At 43.1% G+C, this 23,669-nt stretch overlaps 1 protein-coding gene across 4 annotated transcripts in view; it reads left to right on the top strand.

Moving 5' to 3' along the window:
- Nucleotides 1-788: 788 nt before the first annotated feature.
- Nucleotides 789-23,669, top strand: part of LOC148022950 (FAD/NAD(P)-binding oxidoreductase family protein) — a 153,523-nt gene continuing 130,642 nt past the window's right edge. The window contains exons 1-3 of one of the 4 annotated variants that reach the window (XR_015693571.1): nucleotides 789-1,154; nucleotides 13,500-13,700; nucleotides 13,804-13,965. Coding sequence is in view for 1 of the 4 variants with exons in the window: in XM_087695877.1 (XP_087552003.1) it covers nucleotides 1,042-1,154; nucleotides 13,500-13,700; nucleotides 13,804-13,965 (476 nt within the window). In the remaining 3 variants the exon portion in view is untranslated. The remainder of the gene's footprint in view (nucleotides 1,155-13,499; nucleotides 13,701-13,803; nucleotides 13,966-23,669) is intronic. The other 3 variants (XR_015693570.1, XM_087695877.1, XR_015693569.1) reach the window with 3 other exon arrangements.

The raw sequence follows: 23,669 nt of genomic DNA, 5'->3' as shown, positions 1-23,669 counted from the left end.
GAAGTATTGAAACTAGGACATTCTCACTGCATGTTGTTAAAAGAAGTAGGGGTACTACTTTTTCTTTGTTCTTGTTCTTATCACGCTCATTGACTTTGAGTTTGGGACAATCCTTTTTTTCATAAATAAAGGCCTAAGCAATTGAAGCCTAACTTCTTCTTATGCACTCTTGCAAGCTCTTTGTTTGAGAGTGGCCCTCTAGCCCCTTTGGGATTCTTAGTATTCTCCTCTTTGGATGTTTCATTGAACTTTCTCATCCCTACTTATGTTGATGCAATGGTTGAGCATACAAATACATATGCTGATGTTTTTCTATCTAAGATATCATCAAAAATCTGTGCACTCTTGATAGCTTCTTCTAGTGTTTTAGGATATTAATGTTGAAGTTAATTTAAAGCATTATATTTCCCAATCACTAATTTTCCTATAAAGATAGGAGACAATGGCATACATTGTCTCTGTTTTTCAGCAATTCTCGCATGGGCCCCATCTTTCAAACAAGAATTGATTGAGATGCTGTCATTTCACATAAATTACTTGACATAAACTAGGACCCATCTTGTTAGGATTCACAGATATGTAAAAGATTGCATTTGCTATTGTGGTAAAATTTCATGCCCTTGAAATGCGTTTCCACGGTGGAAAATAGTTTTAAGGGGCGGTGGCGAAGTGGTTTGGGTGTGGGTTGAGTTGTAGTGGTGAGTGAGTTCAAACCATGCCAATGGGAGTGCATCCGGAAAGTATAAAACATCTCCACACTTCTAAGATTCCCGTACATGAAAAAGGACTTATTTAATTGATTTCTCCTACGGGCCTAAGACGAGCTTTTGAGTCCTGGAGGACGAGGACTCAATCTTTACAATCCGGCTAACACATCCACACGACACTTACTCTGACATTAACAGAACCGAACATTCGTACAGATACTCGCGCGTATATATAGAGAGAGAAGTTTTGTGACTACCTGCATTGCTTTCTACCTGTCTTTGTACACAGAGAGAGAGAGAGAGAGAGAGAGAGAGAGAGAGAGAGAGAGAGAACATGCTGAGACGGCCTCTCGCTCCTTCTGCAAAATGCACTCGATTGTTTTGTCCCGGCAACCGCTCCATTTCTACCGACATCTCCATCAAGGGCACCAAATTCCTCACTGAGAGGTTCCGATCTTTCAGTAGCCAAGCTTTCAATTATTAGAGATTAAAAAACTAACCTGAAATTTCAGCTTCAGCTTTAAAAATTTACTTCTATACTGAGGGGTAATTTTAAGGTAACACTTTTGAGTTTTTGGAGAAAAGAAAACTCTATTAATAACATCTCCGAGAAAATCCCCTTGGGGTAATTACAAAGTATAAGGAACTTTGGAGAGAGTATCTAAGTGCATCACCTATACTTGCTTACTATTTATAACTTAATTGCATATATGTATATTCACTCTAGGGCATACTTAAGTCTTGTAAATCTTCTCTATTGATACCATTGAGTACACTTTGTGTTAAGTAATGGCAAGCTTCTTCTTCTTCAAGCTCTGAGTGTAATTTTGCAACCCTAAATCCAACAATTAGTATCAAAGGGGTCTCTAATCTCTTAGGCACAGTTCTCAAAACCCTTTGCTTCATCTGCTTCAATTAGGAAAAAGATTTGGCTAGCATTTGCGAGCGGACCAATACTGCAGGTGAGCTTGTAGGTCTTGGCAATGCGGCTTTAGATTTTTGGTTTCGGGCTTCATTTGCACCATTGCTAATATTGCACAGGCTGTTTCATCCCTTTATGCAGAATTTTGATAGTGACTGGTTTTACAAGTAAGGGCTTTTACAATCTACTTTGTGCTGTGCTATATAGCATAGGTTGGTTTTGTATAAATAGTTCTCTATACAAGTAACTTTTGCATCAAGTGTAGTCGATGGCCATGGCTGGCAACAACTGTGAGAGTGTGCAATGGAAGAGAATCATGAACACGGAGAGAAAGAGAGAGAGAGAGAGAGATAGCAAGAGACAAAGGAAAGAAATCTGCACTAGTTGAAGAAGAATGCTGAATAAAAAGGAGAGGATTGATCAGTCTTGCACACAGCCCAAGGCGTTAGTGAGGGCACTAGATCAGGTTGAATAATGATGATAGCACCGTTGACCTGGACGTTGACAATGATGGAGAGTATGCAGCCTGCTGTCCATGCCAGAGAAGGAGAAGACTGCAGCCACTTGACAGAGTACTTGTGAGGTGGAAAAGTGAGTTGATTGCCCCAACTTGCCAGTCAGCTATAAATAGCTGACAATCTCTAAATTTGCCCAACCAGCTATCAGGGGCCACAAAAAATCTGGCCGACTTGCATTAATTGCAGTTGACAGCAGCAAAAAAATGCAAAAATGCTGATGTGGCCTCCCTGAACAAAATTGCGGCATGCTAGAGGAAAATGGTTGATTTGTAGGGCAGCACATATTGGCATGTGGCTGGCAAGCAAGCCCGCTCTTTGTCAAATGAACAGCCCATCACGAACCTAGATGTCAATCCTAGCTCCAGGACTTGAACCCGCTAGACTTCAATCAATGCGTCAGGGAACTCCCTCTCTAGATCCTGTGCATTTGTATAGAGGTATAGATGAGGTGTGGCTGCCCCATCTCACCACCCTCTCACACTCCCTCTTTGGCACTGGAGAGTCATGAGGGATGTCGTTATCACCACCACTAGAAAGCAGTTGAGGAAGGGGCCATCACGTCCTTTCCGTGATCCGAAGAAGCTGATTCTTTCCACGCCTTGGACTTCTCCTTGGCCGGAGGATCGGAGTCTGAGTGTGAGGCAAATGATGACTCGTTGCAGGAGTCCACATCCCGCTTCGTCTTCTTTTCCTTCTTCTTCTTAGAAGCTACTAACTCTTTGCAGTCCTTCCGTAAATGACCTTTCTTCCCATAGTGGTAACACTGGGTCTTCGACTTCTTCTTCTTTGAACCCCTCTCTGAAGTTGCAAGAGCCTCACTAGAACCTGATGAAAGCCTCCCCTGTAATTGCAATGATGCCTCATGCTCAAGCAACATGGAGGTTATATGTGTAAAACTGATAGAAGTTGATGATGTCTATGTCCTCAAAGCATTTGCTACTCCATCGAACATTGGAGTGAGTTTGGAGAGTATGAGTCTAATAAGATGAGCCTCTTGAAGAGTAGACTGCATGTGTCGAAGCTGGTCTTGGATTTGGGGCACACGAAGTACAAAAGGTTGGATAGTCCATCTCAAAAGTCACCAAGAGCTCTTGTACATATCTCTACCGAGAGATGAAAATCCCCCTCCGAGTCTGATAAATCTCGTGGCTCAAAAAGAAATGGAGAAGTCCTAAATCCATCGTCTCGAACTTCTAATGTAGGGCTGCCTTCGTCTCTTTGACTTAGTCTAGAGAAATGAATCAATCTTCTCGTTCCAAGCACACAGAGCCTGCTTCAGGCCATACAAGGCCTTCTTCAACGTGTAAACCTTCTCATCTGAGGAACCAAAGCCGGGAGGCTGCTTTACATAGATCTCCTCCTTCAAATCACCATTCAAGAAGGCCGACGTCACATCCAATTGAAAGACATGCCATATTCTATGATTAGCCAAGGCAAGAACAACATGAATAGTCGCCATATGAGCAGTAGGAGCAAAAGTATCATGGAAATCACCACCTGGGCGCTGTGCAAAACCTTTAGCAACAAGGCGAGTCTTGTGCTTGTCCAAAGAGCCATCACTATGGTACTTGGTCTTGAAAACCCATTTGACACCAATCACCTTCTTATGAGAGGGATGAGGCACAAGGTACCAAGTGCCATTCGGCTCAATAGCCTCCAACTCGGCTTCCATCGCTTTCTGCCAATGATCTGACTGTAAAGTCTCCTTCACTAATGTAGGCTCTCTATCTTGCATAACACGGGACATCAAATAATAGTTAGAGCAAACAAGCTCCATAGTATGTGTCTGGTGCTGTCGTGACCTCTGTGGTCCATATTGCTGTTGCCACTCCTCAAGGACCCCCTCGATGCCTGAATCTCGGAGCGTGTCAAGGGCCCAATGAGGAGGAGGCCAAATCTTGCCTTAGCGCTTTCCATCTGCTAAAGTGTTTGGAAGGTCCACCATCAATGGAGGACTAGGTGGTAAATCCAGTGGTTGGGTAGTAGGCTTCTCATCCGAAGAAGAGTCCTCAAGAGACACAGGCTTGAGAGGAATAGTTGCGCTGGGGCCTAGCTATCACTGGGATCTCCAAGTACAAGGTGATCCTCACTCCCCTCTGGGGCTGGAACCTCCATGAACTGAACATTACAGCTCGTGTAGACATCTTGCTTAATAGGATTATATAATCGGTAGCCTTGAGATTGCGAGCTATAGCCCACAAACACCTATCTTCTGGAAGGTGTTTCAAATTTGTTACGTTGTGTCTTTGGGATGTGAACATAAGCATCATAGCCAAAAACCATGAAATAAGAAACATCGGGCTTTGATCCAAAGTACGCCTCAAAAGGTGCCATACCAACAACAACAGAAGTAGGAGAACGATTAAGGATGTGAACTGAAGTAGCCACAGCCTCAGCCCAGAGACACTGAGGTGTCTGACGATGCTCCATCATAGTACGGGCCATCTTGATCACATTGTGGTTCTTCCTCTCCAAAATACCATTCTCCTGAGGGTTGTTTCTATTGGCAAACTCTTGGTGTACGCCACAATCTGCACAAAACCGAGCAAACTCATTAGAGACAAATTCTCCACCCTTATCCGATCGTAAGGTCTTCAGCTTCCGCCCCGATCGGTTCTCCTCAAAGAGCAACTAATCCTTGAAGTTGGAGAAAGCCTCCGACTGCAGCTTCAAGAAATAGGTCCATGTCATCCTGCTGTAATTATCTATAATGAGTATGAAATACAAACTCCATCGATGGGATTCCGTTCTCATTGGTCCACAAAGATCTGTCGAAACAAGCTCCAAGGGTGCTGAAGACCGCCTCGAAGCCTTGTTGGGAACAACATCACGAGTCTGCTTCCCACGGATGCAGGATACACAAGGCTGCTGACTCACCACAATATATGGCAAACCTCCAACAAATTGGTCCTTAGATGCCTTTCGAAGGTATTTATAATTGAGGTGACCAAATTGAGCATGCCAAAGCTCGGACTGAGTTTGGGAGGTTAGAAAAAGAGAAGTTAGGGTAGAAGAAGACCACAACTTGTAGACTCCATTTTCCTCATAACCTGAAGAAAGAACCGCTCTCGATCCTCCATCAAGAATCCAAAAAGAATCCACATTAAATTCGACCAAGAGGCCGAGGGCACAAATCTTGTGCACCAAGAGAAGATGATACCCGAAAGCCGGCACATAAAGTACCTCAGATGCATGGACACCACCACGCCTATCTGAAATAAGATGCATGTTTTTCCATCCCTAAATAGGAATAGACAAACTGTCTCCAATAAGAATTTGACCATGAGAAGGCCGCAAACGAGTAACACCTGTTGAAGAAGGAGTCATGTGCCTAGAGGCACCACTGTCAACAATCCACTCTTGAGTAAATGGGGAGGTTAACACAGCATTAGAAGCTGGCATAGTCGAATCCTCAACCACCTCCAAATGGACGAAGGTAGCTGATGAGGGAGCAGGCACCGCTTTGGAATCCTTTGAAGATTTCTCATTCTTCTCCTTCTCCTTCTCCTTCTCCTTGTTGGGGCAATCCTTCTTCTAGTGACTTGTTTTGCCACAAATATGACAAGTAGACTCCTTGTCTTTGTTCTTATTAGATTTATCTTCCTTCTTCTTCTTTTGGTCCTTCCTCTTCTTCTGAGAGGATTGACCAACCAAAGCTTCAGATTTCGAAGCATTGGTTCCTTTCAGTTGTTCCTCTTGGTCTAAGACCATAGGAACCAACTCTTCCCACCGAAGAGTCTCAGACCACCCTGAAGCAATCAAGTCGGATTAAAAACCACTAAAGTGAGGTGGTAACTGTGAAAGGAGAGTTATCACCATGTCTTTAGAAGTGATCACCTTCCTTGTGTTTTGAACTTGCATCTGAAGCTGCCTGAGCTTGTTGATATACTCCCCCATGGATGATGACTTGTTGACACGCATAGTCCTCATTTGCACTTCCAAAGACACACGCTTCATGACGATCATCCGATTATACATCTGATCCAACTCCAGCCATATCTCCCTAGCCACCGTCAAATGCTCTATATGAGAGATAAGAGCTATAGTACATGAGAGAGATAAAAACGAGCGAATGCGTGCATTGAGTTTATCCCAATGTGCTTGAGCCTTTGCCAACTCCGCCTTCTTATTAGAAGAGAGTTTGGACTCGTCTGGCAAAGAAGGACGGTTGATAGCCTCTGTAACAAGCTTTGCCAAATCATAGGACTCCAATATGGCAAGCATCATGACCCGCCAGATGCGGTAGTTCTCACCATCGAGCTTTTGATTTGAAGGAAGAGCCAGTAGGACGGCACCTTCCAGGTCCATGATCAGCTGAAACTCTGTCTTGGCCTTAGAAGACATCTTCACCTACAATGCTTGCACAAAACACAAAAAGCAGTCCCCTCTGACTGTGAAAATACAGCCTACTAGGGCTGAGGTTCGCTTGTCTCGTTCCTTCTTCACCCACTGGAAGCAATGAAAAGGTAAAATCTGCACTTGAAGGCCAAAAACGAAGCCTTCTTTCTCTAACAGCAAAAAACAGCAGCAGCTTCAGTAAATCTTCTCTTTTCTCACACGCCCACGCTCACCTTAGCCTTGTTTTGATGCGCAGCCCACCTGCTCGCACTTGAACGTTGAAAACGCAGCCTTGTGTTGCGTTGAAAACTCCTCTTCAATTAGGTCCAGTCCTTCAATGCTCTAATACCATGTTAGAGTGAAGCAATGCAGAAGCAAAAGACCATGACAAAGAGTGAACAGAGAGAGGAGAGAGAGAGAAAGAGACAGTGAAACACAGAAAATCTGTAGTGAAGAATGCTGTATAAGGATGCAAAATTATACATGGATGCATAGAAAATATCTACGTATGTCTCCACCTTGAGGATCTCGATCTCTGTCTGCTCTGAGAGCAATCTCCGCAGTTAGCAGGCTGAAATCTGCCAGAGACAATGTGACAAGACTGTTGGAAACTCAGTATTTTAAAGGCTGAAAATACCTAAAATAATCAGGTCGACTGCATTTAATGCAACCAGCTGCAATTGGACTGTCCAACTGTTGCCGTGTGGCACTACTGACGTGGCCACAAGAAATGACTCTCAACAGCATGGCCGCCCCATCTCATCACCCTCTCACACTACCTCTTTGGCACGGAAAAGTCGTGAGGGATGACCTCATTACCACCACTAACAAGCAGCTGAGGAAGGGGCCACCAAGCCCTTCCCAAGACCTGAAGAAGAAGGTTCCCGCTTCACCTTGGTCAGAGGATCTGAGTCGGAATCTGAGGCAGATGATGACTCATTGGAGGAGTCTGCATCCCGCTTCGTCTTCTGCTTCTTTTTCTTCCAGGAAGCCGCTAACTCTTTACAGTCCTTCCGTAAATGACCTTTCTTGCCACAATGGTAACATTGGGCCTTCGACTTCGTCTTCGAACCCCTCTCTAAAGCTGCAAGAGCCTCACCTGAACCTCCATAATGTGTTGAAAGTCACCCCTGTAGTCGCAAAGTCGCCTCATGCTCAAGCAACATCGAGGACATATGAAGAAACTGATAGGAGTCGTAGAGGACTGCTCCGTAAAGCATTCGCTACTCCATCAAACTCTAGAGGAAGCTTGTAGAGTACCGTATCAACAAGATGTGGCTCTGATAGGGTAGGCTGTATAGTCCGAAGCTGGTCCTAGATCTGGGTAACTTGAAGTAGGAATGATTGAATCATATCTTTGGTTTCAAAATTCAATTGTTGGAGCTGGCCATAGAGAGTAACGGCCCTCATGGTGGAAGGAGCCTCGTACATCAGCTTCAACTTTGATTATACGTCTGAAGCTGTCCTGCAGGAGGTGACCGCTGGTAGGACTTCTTTGGAAATACATCGAAGTAAGGCCGAGTAAGCACGGGCATCATCCGAATCCCATGTAAGGACTGCTTCCTCATGGTTGTCTTCATCAAAATCAGTTGGAACAGGAGAAGGCCATTGAGGAGGTGCAATAGCTCCGCAAACCGCGTATCATAACTGCTTCTGGATGAACCAGGCCTTCATTACCGCACTCCACGTGTGATAATCAGGTCTATGGAGCTTGTTATCAGTGGATGTGCAAAGAGGAGCCATGTGCAGAGGATTTAGAAGAGAAGTAGAGAAAATAAGGTACCATAACCGCTTCTGGATGAACCAGGCCTTCATTACCACACTCCACGTGGATAATCAGGTCTATGGAGCTTGTCATCAGTGGATGTGCAGAGAGAAGTCATGTGGAGAGGATTTAGAAGAGAAGTAGAGAAAATAAGGTAGTTGGAGAGGGAACACAGCCAAAACATGAGCATAGACTACAAAAAGCAAGAGTTCACATATAGTATAACCCAAAATCTGACCAAAATAAGACAAAGGTTGTTGCAAAAGGTTAAAAAATCAATCAAAAACTGCCAAAAACAGGAAAAACGGCCTGATAATGCAAGTGCCCAGCAAGGAGGAGATGGAGAGGCACCATAACGCAGGTTGAAACGGACACGCAGGCTGTACGGATGCTGGCGTCAGTAAAAAACGCGGGTAAAACAGGTTGCTTGGTTGGAGCAGTGGTCACCTATCAACAAGGGTGAAAACAATCCTGAAATCAGCAAGAAAGCATAGTAGGAGCACTAATCTTGAAATCTGATACCATGTCAGAAGTGGTGCAGAAATGGAAGCATAAACATGTGCTGAAATAAATTGCTGAACACAAGATAAAAGAAAAGAAAAAAAGAACACAATATAGATGAGAACTCAGATGTATGCTTGGGAAATGGAATCCATATACCAAGACATGAGACAATACAGAAGCAATGTGAGTCATCGGTTGTGGGGGCACTGGCACATACTCCCTCTCCCCAAGAACTGTTAGGTGATGAATGAATGTGGAGGAGAGAGCTTGAGAATATATAGGCCAAATAAATGCCATAAAATATGACTTGTCAAACAGCATTAAATGCTGGCCAACTGGCTGCAAATAATGTCAAATCCCAATAAATACTGACAAGTAAAATGCCTAAAATATCTATGGTGCCCAACCCGTTGTACCACATGCACAGACTCCGGTATGAACTGACTAATTCGCTAACATCAGCCCGCTCAGTGCCCATTGTTTTTTACACCCCAAACTGGAGGATATCTGAGTTCGTGGAGCTTTGTTGAGTGCTGCCCCTATTGTTTGGGTGTAACCTTCAGCTTGGCGACTTGTTTTCTCTCCAGGTTCGGCTGTGTTTATTGTCACATGCTGCCACCTAGATTATTGGAGCTCTTCCTTATCGGTTGTCAGCTGATTACCCTGCATTTTCCTGCTGCCCAGGTCATCCAGCATCCAAAACATCACCTATAGCTGCTGGTTGACTTCAATGGAGTTGGGAGTGTTACATTTTCTACCATACTGAGCTGCCGTGCAGGTTGACTGCTTGCTGAGGTGTTTTTTGGCTGTTGACGTCATCATTGTCTCAGCCAGATCTGTGTTGTACTGGTTGGGAGCTGTCTATAGTGTCTATTTCCCTCTCAATCATCATTCGACACATCCAGACTGCTCTTGCTACTCTCGTGGGAGTGGGTTGAGGGAGGTGTTGATGTGTATCATCCACTAGGGACAGATTCCGAGTGCAATAACCACTAGTTAGAGCAGAGGCTGATGAAGAAAAGTGCCGAAAACACAAATTGAGCTGGTGTAGATGCAAACACAAATCAAGCTGATGCTGCAAATGGAAGGGCAGCAGGCTGGAAAATAGAATGTAATAGTCTTTGGGGCTGCAACTTGTAAATGCAGCAATGTAACAGCTTGAAGATGATGGCAGTTGATGATTGGCAACAGGGCAAGGTTGGATGACAATTGTACACCATGTAGCAATGGTCCTTGGGGGACTGGACGGCTAGTAGAAGAGGGATGATGGCCAAAACTTGCAAGATAAGGATGGTTTGAATGGTGCACAGCATATCTATTTATAGATGTAGAAGGATCTTCCCAAATTAGGGTTTTGCTTCAAGGACACAAAAACTCTCTAGGATTGCGCACCGTTTAATGAAAATTTTGGTAATTTACATATTTTGTGACTATTTTAAAGAGCTAATTAGATTGTAATGCATTTTTGCCGCAACACCCTCTCTTGGGCTCAAAACTGGAACCAAGAAAGGACTAGAAGAAAAGCTCAAGTCCATTTTTACTTCAAGGTGTCCCACCCCAAAGTAGCCAAGGTATTAGACAAAGGGTGCATGTTGGCTGCCTAGTGGCCTACCAAAACTATAGAGGCGATGGTTAGAAGAATGAAGGTGAAGATGAAGGAAAACTCTTGAGCTTCCATATATTGTGCCATTGCTCCTTTTGTTGCACATCCTTCTCTACTATTTTCATTTGGTATCAAAGCAAGAGTGCAGGATCAAATGCTTGGATTCAAAAGGGCGTTGAATCGAGGTCTACATCGAGTTGAAAGCTTTCTATCCACAATTAAATTAGGTACTAATATTCAACAAATCCACCCAAAAGAGGTACATCGGATTGTACACAAACACAAATAGAGAGAGAAGAGAAACTCTAAAGTGAATGAATCAATGCAGTAAGTGAATGTAAGAGTTTATAGAATGTTCAAGTGCAAAGCTGTCCGACAGTTGATGGGTGTGGTGGGAGTGGACTGAGGGAGGTGTTGATGTGTGTTGTCCACCGGAGATGGATCCGGAGTGCAATAGCCACCAGTCAGAGCAGAGCTTGATGAAGAAAAGTGCCAAAAACACAAAAAGGACTTGGTGTAGATGCAAACAAAAATCACCCTGATGTTGGAAATGGAAGGGCAGCAGGCTGGAAACCAGAATGCAGCAGTCTCTAGGGCTGGAACTCATCAATGTCACTACTTGAAGATAATGGCATTTGATCACCAGTAGCAGTGGGAGGTTGGGTGACATGTAGACTACATAGCAATAGTCGTTGGGGGTTGGACATATAGTGGAAGAGGGCTGATGACTGAAATTGGCAAGACAAGGTTGGGCTGAATGGTGGGCAGCCTATCTATTTATAGATGTAGAAGGATCCTCCCAAATTAGGGTTTTGCTTATGGGACACATAAACTCTCTAGGGTTGTGTACTATTTAGAAAAGCTTTTGGCAATTTACATGTTTTGGGGCTGTTTTAAATAGCTAGTCAGTTTGTAAGGCATTTTAGCCCAACAAAACTACCAACAACTCACCTAAGTCGGGACTGGAGAGAGGCATGTCTTGATCGTGGCAACAAATTGGTGAGGAAGCCTAACTCTCAGCACCATTCAAGGAGGTACTATCCATCCAGTATCTTCATCTTAGCTTAGTCCCATGGCAAGGTTGTATGTACATTTGTGGTTTGTATAAGTCACATTCACTCATTGTTGGTCCTGATGTGGAAACTGACTAGAACTCGAAGTCACTCTAGAGACCTACGGGAGTACTAACATTAAATTTCAATAGAGGTTCTAGGAGCAGAAAAATTTAGATATGTATACCTGGTTCTTTGAATCTTCAACCCTTTTCCATCTAGGTCTTTCATCTCTAGGTTCTTTTTTTTTCCCTAGGCTTGCTTAGTTCTTTAGGTTTTAGGTTAGCTTATCCTTCTCCCCCTCAAGCATGTACCTCTTTGCCTTTCTTTGCTTTGCTATCGGGAACATCACCCATGCATTTTCGACTTCCCATTTTCTTGCAAGTGAGTGCCACTTTGTACATGCTATTGTGTTGGGAATTCCCCTCATGCATTGGGCAACTGGCCACTCAAATGCAAGGATATTCATGCCGGGCCTATGTGGTGCCTATCTTTTGTTCTTTGGCTACTCAAATGGTTCACCCACCCTTATCTAGTTAGCCTCTCTACACCAATATTGGATCTGCTACGCATGTTTTGCCCTTGCATGTTAGACACTTTGGGGGTGTATTCCTCACCCTTGTTCTTGTCCCATACTCAGCAGTCACACTAGCAATAGCCAAGAAGGCCTTCGGTAATAGGATATACTTCAATGGATTGAACTTCATGCCTTGGTTGAACCTCATGCAAGAAGTGCTCAAGTTTTAGGGACTTGGGGAGCTAGTGTTTGGTTTAGAGACTATGCCCAATCTCAACTTGTTCACCCTGATCTACTCAAGCTGTGGAAGGCTTGCAATGCTGTGACTGATGTTGAGTTGATGTAGGTACTTTTACTTGAATTTCATTCTCAATTACAACATTTTCTCCTTGCATTAGATCGTTGAGTCATCTCAGTGATCCCCATGCAGCTAGAGATTGAACTCGGCACTTCAATCTTGACCGTGAACTTCTAGAGTTTCCATTAACGAAGGGATAATCTGAAAGTTAAGTTGGCTGAATATAGGTGTTTACTCATGAAGTTTTCCACTGCTGGCTCATCCAATGCAGATGACAATTAGGTCACTTCATTTCTAAACAAGCTGCCTCCCATGTACTTCAATTTTTTGCAACAAGTTATCTCCTTGTCCACCTTGCTGACCTTCTGTGAAAGTGAGTATCAGCTCCTGCACACATGGTTCCAAGACCAAGTCCATAAGAAGGCTACTTCTTCTCGTCTATCTTCTTTAGAGGGGGATTTGGTTTTCACTGCTTCAAAGGCATAATCTAGGGATGGCAAGAACTGTAAAGAGTGGAAGGCAAGTCTTACAAGGGATGACTTCTCTTCCTTGACAGAACTAATCTTCTGACCTTCTTGGCAGAACATTCTGAAAAAGAATAGCTGTTATCAATGCCTTGGTCATGTGAACTAGGAGTGTTGTTCTGAGGCCCAATGTGACCCACATGACCCAGTGGAGAACTATTTTGATATGTTATTTACAGACAGATCCCTCGGTTGCCTTTAAGCCCCCGAGGCCATATGGTCTCCCTCTCCCTTATGGGGACTTACAATGTGTCCGTGGTCCATGAGGCTTCACCCACTCAATAGGACTTCCCTTGGCAGAGAGGTTGAAGGGAGAGCTAGGTGGTGGTCCTATCCTTAGGCTAGCTTCTTCTTAGACCCCAGTAGGCAGTGAGTAGTGGAGGAGTAGAAGGTGCATTTCTCGCAAGGCATCACCAGAGGTGGAGAAATGAGGCAGAGAATCTGACATGCTATGAGGAGTAGCACTCACTCATTCCATTTCCCAGACACACCTATTAGATGCAGCCTTTTCTAGAGTGAAGGGTATGGATGTTATCCTGACACATAGTGTGACCTTTGGAGAATATAGGTACTAACAATGAAGCTCACTTGATCGCTGGAAAAATGGTTGGGTGGCTGAGCAAACAGGTTGATTGTGTGTAACATGGTTTGAAGCACTGAATCTTGTGTGTGATACTTCTTAAGTGGGCATGATTGTTAGCCTGAAGGGCTTTTGACTTTGCTGCTCTGGGTTTTGTGATTTCATATTCAGGACATGGGATGCAATTATCATTGGTGGTGGTCACAATGGGCTGACCAGTGCTGCATACCTTGCTAAAGCAGGTCTAAGGGTTCTGGTACTTGAGAGGCGGCCAGTCCTAGGTGGTGCTGCTGTTACAGAGGAAGTAGTACCAGGTTTTAAGTTCTCGAGAGCAAGCTATCTACAATCTCTCCTTCGACCTTCTGTTATTCGGTCAGAATATTACTCATTTTGGACTATGATTGCCAAATGAGTGCCTTCTTTTTAATAGATGTAACCACATTCTTGTTTTCTTCACAACATTCTAGTTTTTCAGGGACCTTGATCTTTATAGACATGGGTTGAAGTTGTTACCAAGGAATCCTTCTTCTTTCACACCCACTGTAGGCGGACAATACCTTCTAATGGGTCCTGATCCTGCATTGAATCATTCTGAAATTTCAAAATTCTCAAAGCATGACGCAGCTTCGTATCCATTGTAAGGATTTTATTACAAAGGCTTCTTTGGTTTTATTGATTTCCTTATGTTCACACATTTTTAAACTCTGTAAGGTTTTGTACTCAGCTGCAATGTCACATGTGATGTCTGTGCTTTGAGGATTTTGTATTGTTAACATTCAATATAGCCTTTCACACAAGCTGCAACCATATGTGCACGACTAAATTGCCAAGAGTTTTCATTTTAGGCTGCAGTAGCATGTAATGTGTCTTGATAGTGAGAGGGAGGGAGAGTAACATTAATGTGTTTAGAGGCTTAATATCTATAAAACAAAACAATGTATTTTTCATGATATTGTATCACATTTGAACAAGCCAAAACAAAAAGAAACTTTTTTGTCCTTTGCAAATAAAGGTGCGGCTAATTATATTACTTTGAAGAAATTACACTGAAGTACAAGTGCTCAATAGTCTAGTTGGAACTAGATGCCAAACAAATCAAATTTTTACATGGTCTCTTAGGGTGGTCTAGGGAGAATGGGAAGAGAAGCCATGGTGGGGGTTAAAACATTACTGATGGTTGCCACCACATAACTTGCAAAACAGGCTATAATGACCCTAGGGGTGAAGGAATAGTGGGTGAAGTTCCTATCGATGCTGAGATTCTCCTTGAAGTTGTTCTCGTTGGCCATGAAGGGAGTGGATGATGGATGGCCAAATTTGCACTAGAGTGGCATATACTCAGAGGTTTGTCAGAGTGAAGCAATGCGGAATGCGAATGACCAAGACAAAGAGTGAACAAAGAGAGAAGAGAGAGAGAGAAAGAGAGTGAAATGCAGAAAATATGCAGTGAAGAATGCTGTATAAGGATGCAGAATTATACACGGGTGTAGAGAGAATATTTGCTTATGTCTCCACCTTGAAGATCTCAGTCTTTGTTAGCCCTGAGGGCAGTCTGCACAGTTTGCAGCTTGAAATTTGTGGGACACAACTAACTGAGACTGTTGGAGAAAAAGCCTATAAATAGGCTGAAAAGTAATGGCCAAAAGAATGCAGGTCGGCTGCAATTAATGCAGCCACAGTTGGAGTCTGAATGTAGGCTGTTGAGAAATGTGCAATCACATCCATCATAGCCTCTTTGTATGGGACAAATAAGGCAAAGAAACATACAGCAAATAAAGCCTTATACTAGGTCATGTATGCACGGTCTATTAAAACCATGGTTGTTGAATACCATGGTCCCTTTCCACCTATCTCCACCTACCAATACCACCTACTGTAAGCCTATAAAAGGCACTCATCCCCACACTCATTCCATCAGTTATTATCAATTAGTTGTACTTGCATTATGCTTGGATATTCCTGGCATGCAATGGTCCGTATTAAATTTGGATGAACCCATATCAATCTCTCCAATACAATAAACATATAAGTAAATCTAGTGGTAGAGGGTCCAATTGTCCTAAGCTAGGTAGGTAGTTCACAGAGAGAGAGAGAGAGAGAGAGAGAGAGAGAGAGAGAGAGAGAGAGAGAGTAGCATAGAAGAGTGAGAGAGATAGATAGAGAGGAAAAGTGAGGGATTCAACAAAGACAGGGTCATGCCCAAATTTAAGAGGATTAAGACACTTCATCTCATCCTTCTCCTTGAGAATTGCATTGCTCCACAAGTCACTCTCCTCGTTGTATCCATCTACTATGTAATTCAACCCCAACTATCTATATCAACCTCTCCCAAAAATCACATAAAAAACCTTCAACTTGTCATACCTCCTCTTTTATCTTACCATCAAGCTCACCCTCTATAAAGTGACATTTTCTTCTTACTCAACTAGACTCTACACTTTCTTTGAGATTATTTTTCTACCTTGACAAGCCTTGACTTAAGAATTCGAAGCCCTTGAAGGCTTGAAAAAGACCAAAGGATAAGCGAGACAAGAAATGAGCTCCAGATGTTAGGATGAGCATTGAACATGAGAGCTCTCTTCATAGGAATTTGTCATTTAGTCAAGAGGTTCCAAGGTGCTAGGGGGATTCTATTTCTTTTAGATTATGTTCGGACTATCCCTTGTGGATATTTATGCCCTTCAAAAAGGATATTCTCCCGCAGCTTTGCGATCATAAATCCCGGCCTCGATTGCACAATGCGGATGGGAATTTTTATCATGCGTGTGGGGTAGCCACTTAGCTACTGTCATTAGTCGACGCGGGAGATGATTTTGCACAGTTTTTACGCGGGTGTGCGGTGATCAAGTCCTATAATATTTTTGGGTGGAAATATTACAGCATGGCACTGGATTTGGTAGGCTTTCCCATTCATGGACAAGAATCACACCGTTTGCAATAATCATAAGCATCCTTATGGAGACAACCTACCTTACCAAACATAGAATTAAGCTTGAATGGCTCAATTCTTGAAATTTAATTCATAATATCATTCCAACAAATCTAATGTAGTGCTAAAGTTTGCATAGTAGGTGGTGTGATGTATGTATTTCCATGTTAGTATGATAAATCATGGGCATGTGTTAGGTAATCTTCTGCAAATTAGGACATAAATGATGATGTGGAAGGTCAAGTATTGGACTAGTGTGACTTTGTAGACTACGAATATTATATTGTGGTAGCTTATTACTATAGACTCTAGATGTTGTAGATTACAAATATTATATGGTGATAGCTTATAACTGTAGGCTCTAGATATTAGCCATCACATTGGTGGAGGCATTTTGGCCTATAATCTTACTCATCCTTTGGACTTAAGATGTGCTTGTTTATGTTGCTTGAATTTAGTGCAAGGAATTCATCTCCTTATTAGTTGCAATTTGGATATATTGTTGAGATCTACATGAGAGTTCTCCCATGTTTCCATCTCCACATATGCTACCTCTATCTTGTTGCAAAAGGACACATGCCCAATCTCCTATGAATGAATCATTGCATAGCCAAGGTCATTCTAGGAGTATGTCATAGTCAATGCCCTTCATTAGTACTAGGGTCATTAGGGGTGCACTTCCAAGATTTGCACTAACCACTCTCATAGGTTTTGGCTTGATCCATTGGGAATAGTTAAGTTCTAGTGCATGTTCTCTATAGGTGGGTCTCCCCCCAAGATTTCGAGCACTTGGCTATTGACTTTGTTGAGTCAGACTCCAACTCTTGTGTCTATAATTCATTTTCTCATAGTATCACCTATAGCTAGAATAAGAAGCATTTTATTGTGTTCAACCCCTTCTCAAAGATGCTAACTCCTAGCACTCCTAGGGTCCTACTAGGATTAGTTATTATCAATCATGCTTGGATAATATTAGTTGTTCTTCTTTATCAATATTATGATTGTCTATTTGCTCATCAGTGATCCTCCATAGCATGCATTCTTAGTATTTTAACATAGGCCACGTGGCACCTAGCCAACTGCCTGCCACGTGGTGTCTACCTGTCTGGGAGATGAAATCTTGTGCATTGAAAGAAGATGGTACCCCAAAGCCGGCACATAAAGTATCTCGGAGGTATGAGCACCACCACGTCCATTTGGAATAAGATGCACGTTACCTCGTCCTTGTATAGGAATAGACGAACTATCATCAATGAGAATTTGACCATGGGAAGGCTGCAAATGAGCTACATCTGTTGAAGAAGGAGTCATGTGCCGAGAGGCACCATTGTCCTTCTTCTAGTGATCTGTTTTGCCACAAATGTGACAAGTAGACTCCTTGTCTTTGTCCTTCTTACATTTGTCCTTCTTTTTCTTCTTTTGGTCATTTCCTTCTTTTGAGAGAACTAACCAACCAAGGCCTCTGATTTGGAATCATTGGTTCCTTTTAGTTGCTCCTCTTGGTCCAAGACCATAGGATCAACTCTTACCACCCACCACTGAAGAGTCTCAGACTGCCTTGAAGCAATCAAGGTGGACTAAAAACCACTAAAGCGGGGGGGGGGTAAATTGTGAAAGAAGAGTTATCACCGTGTCTTTAGAAGTGATCACCTTCCTTGCGTTTTGTACCTGCATCTAAAGTTGCCTCAGCTTGTTGATATGCTCCTGCATAGACGATGACTTGTTGACACTCATAGTCTACATTTGCACTTCCAAAGAAACTCGGTCATCCTATTGTATATCGGATCCAACTCTAGCCATATGTCTCGGGCCACCGTCAAATGCTCAATATGAGAGATAACAATTGTAGTACATGAGAGAAATAAAAATGCGCGAATGTGAGCATTGAGTTTGTCCCAATGTGCCTGAGCCTTTGCGAACTCCACCTTATCATCACTGGAAGAGAGTTTGGACTTGTCTCAATAAGATGGACAATGAATAGCCTTTGTAACAAGCTCTGCCAAATCATAGGACTCCAAAATGGCAAGCATCATAACCCGCCAGATGTGGTAATTCTCGCCATCGAGCTTTTGATCTGATGGAAGAGTGGGTAAAATGGGTACCTTCCGGCCCATGATCACTTGAAACTCTGTCTTGGCCTCAGAAGATATCTTCATCTACAATGCCTGCACAAACACAAAGAGCAGCCCCCTCAGACTGTGAAAATACAGCTGGCCAGGTCTATGGTTCATTCATCCCACTCCTTTTTACCCACCGAAGGTGATAACAAGGTAAGGTTTGCACTTGAAGGGCCAAAATGCAGCCTTCTTCCTTATCTAATAGCAAAAAAGAGCAGCAGCTTCAGGAAATCTTCTCCTTTCTCACATGCCATGCTCGCCTCAGCCTTGTTTTGATGCACAACCCACCTGCTCGCACTTGAACACTGAAAATACAGCCTTGTGTTGCGTTGAAATCTTCTCTTCAGATGGGTCCACCCAGTCCTTCAGCGCTCTAATACCATGTCAAAGTGAAGCAATGTGGAAGCGAATGACCAAGACAAAGAATGAACAGGGAGAGAAGAGAGAGAGAGAATGATGGTTGGTGGTCTTCCGCTTGCTTTGGCTCTCTCCAAGCGACGAATCTCCAATGGCCACTGTTTCTTTTGCACCACTGCTGTGGAATCCGCCCGCCACCGATTTATTTCTTGCCCCATCGCAAAGAAAGTCTGGTTATTTATGTCGGCCGTTTGGCAAGGAGTGGTTGGTTCCACCCTGCGCCCCTTTGATTGGGTTTTCGGGCAGCCCAAATACCCTGCTCCTGCACAGCCACATATGAAGCTCGTGTATCATTTTCTTCGATATTGGGGCTGCTGGCACAACTGGACCGTCCGGAATGCTTTTCTTTTTGACTCCGCCTATAATATTCAGCGGCATATTGCCAGGCTTAAGGGCCTCTTGTATTGGCAGTTGGATCTTATGGTTTATTTTGGTAAAGGAAAGTGAACTAATGTGTCTAATTTGCTTCATTACAAACCATCCCTTCTCAAAGATGGTTTTGTCCTCAAAACTGAAGATAATGGGGTGATAGACAAGTCATTAACGAAACAAATCATATCGATGAAGATCCAAAAGAATGTAGAAGCACTTTCCATGAAGAAATCTCATAATGAACCTGAAATATTGAAATGACTGCTTGCTGCCCAAACTGGGCTGAATTCGTAAAACTGCCATAAATTTTGATTGGAGTGTTCAAATTGAGTGTTTGAAGTACACAACCTAAGGCATCAGCCCATACCATCAAAACCACTTTTTGGTGTTGTAAGGCTATTTAATTCCTGATAGAAAATTCACACAGCAAGCTGTCCACTGTCCTGTAACTGCAATAATCCCACTATTTTGAAGGAATCATGAAGCCCTAGAGAGGATGATTGAATATGCTGAGGAATTAGTATTGCAAGTGTTATTTACAACCCACCAACAATGAAAGTCACTGAAGTCCAATATGCCTCCAAGGTCAAATGGATAGCCATAAAATAGTCATCACAACCATAACTTCCCTTTGTAGAAAAATATATCCCATCATTGCCTCCCGGGTCAAATGGAAACAAGGAAGCATCCTCATGATCCCCCAGATCAAATGGGAAGACAAGGCCATCAATTGAGAACATGTCATTTGAAACCATAGATTGGTGTACGGCTTCATTAAGCTCCTTTACATGTCCCTCTCAATTACTACATTCACTCGGTCATTAGCATGATGCAGGTTAGAAAGGTGATAGGCATCATGATCAACTTTAAAGAATTTGTAAGTCTCTCCATCTTGGACTTTACGATCCACTTCCTCTTTAGCCTCTTCAACTTCCTCTTCATTATCTGGAAACTCTATAACTAGCATCACTTTAGCATTCCTTTTCTTGCATATATCTTTATGATTAGAAGATATTGGTTCAATACATCTATAACATAAGCCTTGTGCATGTAATCCTCTAATATCATCACTGGTTAAGTGTTTTCCTCGAATGACATTATGTTGGCCACTATGGCTATCATACTTCTCATGATAAAACGGTTTTTCATAGTCATGACCACGTTCATTTCTACTAGCATAATGTTGAAGTCCAGGAAATAGTTGATCATCATCATAATATTGACTATGGGATGGCTGATCATCATAGAAATACTGATCAACATGCTGCCCATGTTCACTGGTATAATGCTGCTCATATCCAAGATCATAATCATATACATGTTGCTGCCCATTCATGAACGATTGTCCATTCGTATGCATATCAAAAGCGTTGAAACCATTCTCAATTCCTTGTAGCCTTCCCACATGATTCTCATTCATGGAAGAGTGTCCAAAATAACTGCAAGGGTGTCCTTGCTTTTGGGGCTGACCATAAACATAATGATTGACATGTTGTTGCTGTCCAAAAATTTTATGACCATTACTTGCATGCTGCAACTCAATGGTGTTCTCATCATTGTCATATGCATGTTGTTGGTTATACCTGTTAAGAAGACTGCTAGGGTTTACACTGAGGACACATAGAGTGTACGACCATGACAAAAATACAAAGACACAGACAGAAACAGAGGGAAAAACTCAAACCCTAAACGCAAAACTCAAAACTCAAACACAAAAACTCAAACACAAACAGAAGAAGGGAGAGAGAACACAACTCTGAAGTGAATGAATGCTGTAAATGAATGTAAGAGTGTACAGTGTGCTCAAGGGCAAAGCAATGTCGGAGTGTGACGTCCATCGAAGACGGATCCTAAGTCTGTGACTACCAATCGGAGTGTAGGAGTGCTGAATAGTGAATGGCAGAGGGCTGGTCACCAAAATGCAGCAGTTTGGAGGCTGGAAACTGATAAACGTAGCAGTGTACCACCGATCGGGGGCTGGAAACTATGCAGAGTCTGCTGTAAACAGCAGGCTGAAACAGTGTCTGAGAGTGTCAGGGCCTGCAATGCTGAAAACGCAGGCTGGCTGACCCTGGCCTGGGACAGTTTGGAGCAGTCGCCAGCAGCTGAGAGCTGTCGCCAGCAGCTGAGAGCTGTCGCCTATAGCAATGGACAGGCTGAAGATGATGTGGCTGCAATCGATGATGGTTGGACAACAGATGGAGGCGGGTTGCAGGCTGGAAACTGGGCATCGACAGCAACATAGGGTGTGTGGGCTGGTGTAACCTGCAAACAAGGATAATTACTGAATGGGGGCAGCTTGTCTATTTATAGATGTGGAAGGGTGCCCCAAAAATTAGGGTTTCCATTAAACTTTATTGAACCGCCCCCCGTTTTAAAGTTTCCACTGAACTCTCTCGAACTGCTCCCCGTTTTAGGGTTTTACTCTAAAAGAGCATTTTTAGTGTGTTTTGGGGCTGTTTAAGAGGCTAATCAGCAAGTAACGCATATTTTAGCTCAACAATACCAATGCTCATTGTAGTATGTACTCACGATACCTTGCATATTCTTCATAATCTTCATGATAAGCATGCTGTTTGTTTACATAGTATACTTGTTGTTCCTGCATAACTGCTCCAAATGCATAGAAAAATGGTTGCTCATGTTCTGAAAATAAGAGCTCTGGCATATCTCCATCCAAAATCTTCATCATCTTATGACAAGATTTATGTTGTTGGTTAAACCTACCATGGAGACTCCCACCCATACGTAAACAAATTCCACAAAGATTAGAACCTACATCTTCAGTGTAGTCCAAACAACGGTATCGATCACCTACAATACGATACATCCCATAGTCATTGCAACCACATCCAACATGAAGAACTTTTGATTGACCATTCATGAGATCCTCCAATGTGCATTGAGATAATCGTCCCTGGGAAGGCTGTTGGATAAGGTGCTGTTGAGGATGTTGAGGTTGAGGATGGGGCTGAGGCTGGGGCATAGGCTGATGGGGCTGCATATTGGGTTGTTGAACAACATGTTCCTGCATAGGAAATGACTGAGTTTGTAAATATGGCTGTGGTGTTGCACCTGACATTTGCTATTGGGAAGCTTGCTGCTGCTGAATCTGCATTTGTTGATATTGTTCATATGGCTGCTGATATTGTTCATACTGTTGATAGTACTCTTGATACTGCTGTTGATACCATTCATCAGCTGCAGGAACACTTTGCTGTTGTACAGCAGATTGAGGTTGCTCTTGACTAAGTAGTTGGGCAACTGGAGGCTGCTGCAGTTGCATGCCAGCCCTTGAGCAGTTGGAAATTGTTGCATTGCACCCTGTGGCTGGGGCTGGGGCTGGGGCTGCACATGCGTATGCATCTGGGGTTGGGCCTGGGAATGGGCCTGGGCCTGGGTTGCTGCCACTTGTTGTGCTTGTGCCTGCGGTTGAGCTTGTAGCTGAGGCTGAGGTTGTGCCACTGTTCCCGTGCAGGTCTGAGCATGCTCTTGGACTTGAGAAGTTGGATGCTGCCCAACACTTGAAGCTTGATGCAGAGATGCAGCTGAAGTATAAGCTCTCTGCTGCTGAAGCATCATGGAAGTTCCTCCCATCATATGCTGTCGTGCATGCTGCTGTTGTGCTGAACCTTGTTGAGAATATTGTAAGGACTGTTGTGAATATGCAGGAGGCTGTTGTGTATATGGTTGTGCCTGTTGACCATAAGGTGGCTGTTGCTGCAAAGATCCCGCCCAAATAAGCATCAAGGCTGCTTCCAATTGTAAAGAGAATGCCACCCAAGCCTTATTGTAAAGACTGCTGTGAATATGCAGGAGGCTGTTGTGTATATGGTTGTGCCTATTGACCATAAGGTGGCTGTTGCCGCAAAGATCCCACCCAAATAAGCATCAAGGCTGCTTCCAATTGTAAAGAGAATGCCACTCAAGCCTTCCAAAGCTATTGCTACCATCAACAAATACTTGAGCTCGACTTCAAGAAGGTTGATGCTCCTATAATATGACCCTTGAGTGCAACTGCTCAGCCTTATATTGCCAAAGCATCAGTAGGCCCTAACATGAATAGACATTTTGTGCAGCTAATTTCTTCCTTATCCCTTGCAGATTTAGCTTTGCTTCAAAGAAATGCCACATTATGCCCTTTATTCTAAGCCAAGGTAAAAAGACTTCAGGCAAGAATGGACTTGTTGTGATCTTTATTTGAGCAGTTCCAGGAATTTGTTTCTCCAGATCACTCCTTCTTTGTGCATTATTAGCAACATAAGTTGGCCTTTTATATTAAACTTTCCATGATGGATTTGCCTCTTCCAAAAGATGGTTGGACTGGAGCTTGGTCTTGTGATTTGTTAACTGAAGTGGCCAAAATGGTTTTTGAGGATTTTGTGACTACAAATACCATGCTTATGTCTGACATGTACTTGCGAGGTGACTTGTTGATGTATGCTGTCCAAGAACTACCACTGAAGCCAATTTTCTGACATGTGTTGATAATAGTGAGCTTTTTCA

This window comes from Lygodium microphyllum, chromosome 16 (genome assembly GCF_053477565.2).
Source record: "Lygodium microphyllum isolate KBCC chromosome 16, Lygodium_microphyllum_v1.1.10, whole genome shotgun sequence".
In the NCBI taxonomy this organism is placed as follows: domain Eukaryota; kingdom Viridiplantae; phylum Streptophyta; class Polypodiopsida; order Schizaeales; family Lygodiaceae; genus Lygodium; species Lygodium microphyllum.
Note: the sequence above shows the minus strand (reverse complement) of the source record. Positions and strands in the feature narration are given on the sequence as shown.